Genomic DNA, 5,287 nt, shown 5'->3' with positions numbered 1-5,287 from the left:
GGTATGATAGCATTGTTTTATACATGTCCTCGGCTAGGCCTCAGCTTCAAAATCAGTCCTTGGTCCTTGGCCTTGGCCTCAGAGGCAAGTCCTTGGTCGTTGGCCTTGGCCTTGGAAAATTTCTCAAGTCCTTGGCCTTGGCCTTGCCTCGGAAAATTTTCCAAGTCCTTGGCCTTGGCCTCGGAGTCAAGTCCTTGGCCTTGGCCTTGGGTTGCCGGTCCTTGGACACAACACTGAGATATATATATATATATATGTGCACACCAGAGGCGATTGCTCTCAGACTGCAAGGGAACCTCAGCTTCCCCTAAAATGAAAATAAGTGATCAAATAAATGGGTGTACATACAATTGAAATAATATGCACTGCAACGCGCTCAGCTTTTGTTCCGAATCAGCTTTTTATTACACGTTACGAAGCGACTCTCTTCTCATTCATTCCAGCAGCTTCACTGTGCTTTAAACTGTGTGGACGCTGAGCGTCTGCAGCGCGGACGCTGGGCGTCTTGAGAGTTCAGTGTAGGTTGTCCCAATGCATTGAAATGAGACGAGTCATTGGATAAATGCTGGTTTTGTCCCGCCCATCAGACGCTCAGCGTCTCTGGGAATCTCTTGACAGTGGGCGTTTATGGGCTGGCTCGGACGCTCCGCTTCTCTGCATGATGATTGGATGATCTGTCTGAGGCGGAATCTCTTTTTGATTGACAGTGAAATGAGCCAATCACTGATCTTTTGGTGAAGGCATTCGCGGGAGCATTTTTCAATTCTCATTCTGTTCTGAGTGTAACTGGAGACTTCTTCTAATCACCTTAGCGACACTCACTCTCTGTTTAAAACGATGAGCGACACATTAATCTTTTATTTCTGGTGGGTTTTATTGTAGTTGCTGTCGTTACAGGACACTAGTTAAGTCCCTGGAGAAGGCGCTTTGTTGGTATGACAGTGTCACAGATCATTTTTTTGAAAAGGAACGGAGAATAGAATTCACGTATAAATAAACAGACACATTTTATGATGTCGGCCGAAATTGAGCTTCCCCTCCTTGGCAGACCAGCATCCGCCACTGATGCACAAGTTTAAGTTAGTCGTCTTTTACATACATGTTATGTGTCTACTCTAGTGTATCAATAACGCTGCTAGTGTTGCTGTCTTAGCTAGATCAAAATTGCAATGGCAGGGTGCACAGCCGCAAGTGACAAGGCATAAAACAGTAGATAGTTACTAACTGATATTTACAATAACAATAATACTCCTAATAATACAATTGTAATAACAATAGTTATCCCGTCACGTTGTTCTTACCGAGCGCAGCAAACTGATTTCATCGTAAGACAAAAAATTGAGGATTGCCTCGATGGCCACAATAGGTAGCCCTAAAAGTGGGTTGTTCTGATGAGTCTGGTCCACCGATGGTTGTTTGAGTACCACAACATCTGAAGGTAAAGAACCAACACGGACATCAATTCGTTCCACGTTGGTAGCCATCTTTGTCTCTGCTTGAGTGGGCGGAAATGACGTAAGGCAGCTTCTTCGACTTCGTCTTCTTCGTCTTCTTCGTTGTCGTATTCGCCTTCGCCTTCTTCTTCTTCTTCTTCTTCTTCTTCTTCTTCTTCTTCTTCTTCTTCTTCTTCTTCTTATTATTATTATTCGTATTATTTATATTATTTTTAATCTGCAGGATGTGTCAAACGCCCGCGGGCCGGATCAAGCAAATGGGTTTAATCCGGCCCGCAGGATGGTTTGGTAGAGTATAAGAAAAATAAGTACCGTCCAGGTGAATAAACAGCTGTGACTTGTACGCAAGGAGGATGCATATTTATTTCACTGCACTTTTACCATTATTAAGGCCTGAGCAGCGATACAATAAAACATAAACAAAAACAGAATGTAATCATTTGCAAATCATATTCAAACTATCTTTAATTGAATACACTACAAAAACAATACATTTACTTTTCAAAGAGACAAACTCAACTCAACTGAATTTTTGAGCACTTTCAAAAGCCATCGCTGCAGGCAAAGTGCTGTACATGGAGCAACTAACATATACCTGTATACAACAATAAAGCAATAAATTAGTAACAACGATGGGAGAAGGCACCAAACAGTAAAACTAAGATCAAATCTGAGTCATGCTGAGTCAAATGCCAAACAATACAAGTGAGTTTTGAGGCAGGTTTTAAAGATGGGCAGGGAGGGGGCTTCCTGAATCTTCAATAGAAGTACCAAGAACTAAACGGAGACTCTCTCCAGCCTGTCCTGGGTCATCCCCGTGGCCTCCTGCCGACATGCCCGGAACACCTCACCCGGGAGGTGTTCAGGAGGCATCCTAATCAGATGCCTGAGCCACCTCATCTGGCTCCTCTCGATGTGGAGGAGAAGCGGGTCGACTCAGATGACCGAGCTTCTCACCCTCTCTCTAAGGGAGAGCCCGGACACCCTTCGGAGAAAACTCATTTCGGCCGCTTGTATCCGGGATCTCCTTCTTTTGGTCACGACCCATAGCTCATGACCATAGATGAGATAAACGATGCATCGATGGATAATGTGCCATAGATTTCCAATGATCAGTCTGGACTCCAAGCAGGCCAGTCTAGTACCTGCATTCTTTTATTACAAAGCCACACTGTTGTAACACCTACAGAATGTTGTTTGGCACTATCTTGCTGAAATAAGCAGGGGTGTCCATGAAAAAGACATTGCATGAATGGTGGCATATCTTTCTCCAAAACCTGTGTATACCTTTCAGTATGATTGGTGCCTTCACAGATATGTCAGTAACAAATGCCATTGTCACTAACACAGTCCTATACCATTACAGATGCTGGTTTTTGAACTTTGCGTCCATAACAGTCTGGATCGTTCTTTTCTTCTTTACCCCGGAGGCAACATGCACAATTTACAAAAGACGACAGAACACTTTTCCACTTTACATCAGACCATCCCAGATGAGGTCGGGGCCAGAGAAGCCGGCAGCGTTTCTGGATGTTGATAAATAGCTTTTGCTTTTCACAGTAAAATTGTAAGTTGTACTTTCAAATGTAGCATTAAACTGTATTACTGAAATAGGTTTTCTGAAATGTTCCAGAGCCCATGTGGTGATATCGTTTACACAACGATGTTTTTTGATGCAGTTCCATCTGGAGATCTAAGTTCGTGGGCATTCATGTTTGTTTTCAAACATGCAGCTTGCATGCAGTGATTTCTCCAAATTGTCTGAACGTTTTGACGATATTATGGACCGTAGATGATGAAATCCCGAAATTCGTTGCAACTGTACGTTGAAGAACATTGTCCTTAAACTGTTCAACGATTTTCTCATGCATTTGTTCACAATCAGGTGATCCTCGCCCCAACTTTGCTTGGGAATGACAAAGCAATTCAGGGAAGCTACTATTATGTCACGTGCAGAGCGGAATTTGGACCCAGAAGTAGAGACGACACAAAAGTTGAAAAGTAAAATTCTTTATGTACGAAAGTGCAAAGTAACTACAGAGAGCATGGCTAGCTACAGAGACTGGGAGAAATCTTGACGCAGTGAGGTGTCTCTGAGTAATCCGAGTTTTTATACTGTGAGACACCAATATTATATGACAGAATAAAGGACCAAATCATAAAAGAGCCTCAGCAACTGCGTAGCAACTGAAAGATTAAGGAGGAACAGACGCAATATGCTGAATGAATGGAATTAGTTTCTTAGCAACTGAAAGATTAAGGAGGAACAGACGCAACATGCTGAATGAATGGAATTAGTTTATCTAATCGATGCACTCACTGAGTTTTGTGGGCTGAAAACAAGCTCTGTGCAGAGGGGAACTAAATACTGCATCAATTATCCTCCTGTGACCAACTTGCTTGCTCATTCGCTTTAAATTACCACATTTTCTGGAACCATCCCATGTTTTATCTTTTGGGTTTGTTTTAAAAAAAAATCCTGATAGTTGTATCTTTGTTTTGGAAGCTATGCGTTTTTTTCTTTCCATAATTTGAATGTAGGTGGACGAGTGGTTAGCGCGTCGACCTCACAGTGCACAGGTGCAGGGTTCGATTCCGGCTATGGCCTCCCTGTGTGGAGTTTGCATGTTTTTGGTATTCGATCCCCCCTCCGGTTGCGACTTGTGAGTGTGTTTGCGTGCGTGTGTGTGCGTGCGCGAGGAAGCAATGCGGTGATGATTCTGTGTACCCATGTGTATAATGTGTCTCTTTGCAGTAACACACTGAAAAATTGGCTCTTAATCTCTGACTGGTTGGCCACCCCTGGTGTATCTGAAAGGGAAAAATCCACACAGCTTTAAAATGATTTTTTTCCCAAATTACAGTTTTACCAATAGATGTCGCTCTTGGCCTAGGAACCTCTCGAAAATGTGGGCATAGTATTTGCATACGGTATTGTAAAGCCCTTCAATGTGGACAGAAGGAAGCAATATATAAACAACATCGTCTCGTAACATCCTATATTTCCACCTATGTTTGTAAACATATTTTACAAACCTTTATTATAAATATTATATACTGCTGGTATTATAATTCCAATTATTCGCAGAGGGGAACTAAATACTGCATCAATTATCCTCCTGTGACCAACTTGCTTGCTCATTCGCTTTAAATTACCACATTTTCTGGAACCATCCCATGTTTTATCTTTTGGGTTTGTTTTAAAAAAAAATCCTGATAGTTGTATCTTTGTTTTGAAAGCTATGCGTTTTTTTCTTTCCATAATTTGAATGTAGGTGGACGAGTGGTTAGCGCGTCGACCTCACAGTGCACAGGTGCAGGGTTCGATTCCGGCTATGGCCTCCCTGTGTGGAGTTTGCATGTTTTTGGTATTCGATCCCCCCTCCGGTTGCGACTTGTGAGTGTGTTTGCGTGCGTGTGTGTGCGTGCGCGAGGAAGCAATGCGGTGATGATTCTGTGTACCCATGTGTATAATGTGTCTCTTTGCAGTAACACACTGAAAAATTGGCTCTTAATCTCTGACTGGTTGGCCACCCCTGGTGTATCTGAAAGGGAAAAATCCACACAGCTTTAAAATGATTTTTTTCCCAAATTACAGTTTTACCAATAGATGTCGCTCTTGGCCTAGGAACCTCTCGAAAATGTGGGCATAGTATTTGCATACGGTATTGTAAAGCCCTTCAATGTGGACAGAAGGAAGCACGCAGTCGCTGATGCAATTCGTTCGTTTTTAATAAACAAAATGGGGAATTAACACACATTCATAGGCTCGTCCCCTCTCTATGACGTCAGCCAAGAACAACTAACCCAGCCCTCGAACACACAAATACAAG

General features: G+C 42.7%; 1 protein-coding gene across 1 annotated transcript in view; it reads right to left on the bottom strand.

Annotated features, from left to right (window-relative positions):
- Nucleotides 1-1,484, bottom strand: part of fbxo28 (F-box protein 28) — a 42,379-nt gene extending 40,895 nt beyond the window's left edge. The window contains exon 1 of the mRNA XM_019872096.1: nucleotides 1,302-1,484. Coding sequence (XP_019727655.1) covers nucleotides 1,302-1,484 — 183 coding nt within the window. The remainder of the gene's footprint in view (nucleotides 1-1,301) is intronic.
- Nucleotides 1,485-5,287: the final 3,803 nt, after the last annotated feature.

Source organism: Hippocampus comes, unplaced genomic scaffold (assembly GCF_001891065.2).
Source record: "Hippocampus comes isolate QL1 unplaced genomic scaffold, H_comes_QL1_v1.1 scaffold269, whole genome shotgun sequence".
Classification (NCBI taxonomy): Eukaryota; Metazoa; Chordata; class Actinopteri; order Syngnathiformes; family Syngnathidae; genus Hippocampus; species Hippocampus comes.
The sequence above is the reverse complement of the archived record's forward strand: the minus strand, read 5'-3'. Positions and strand labels throughout refer to the sequence as shown.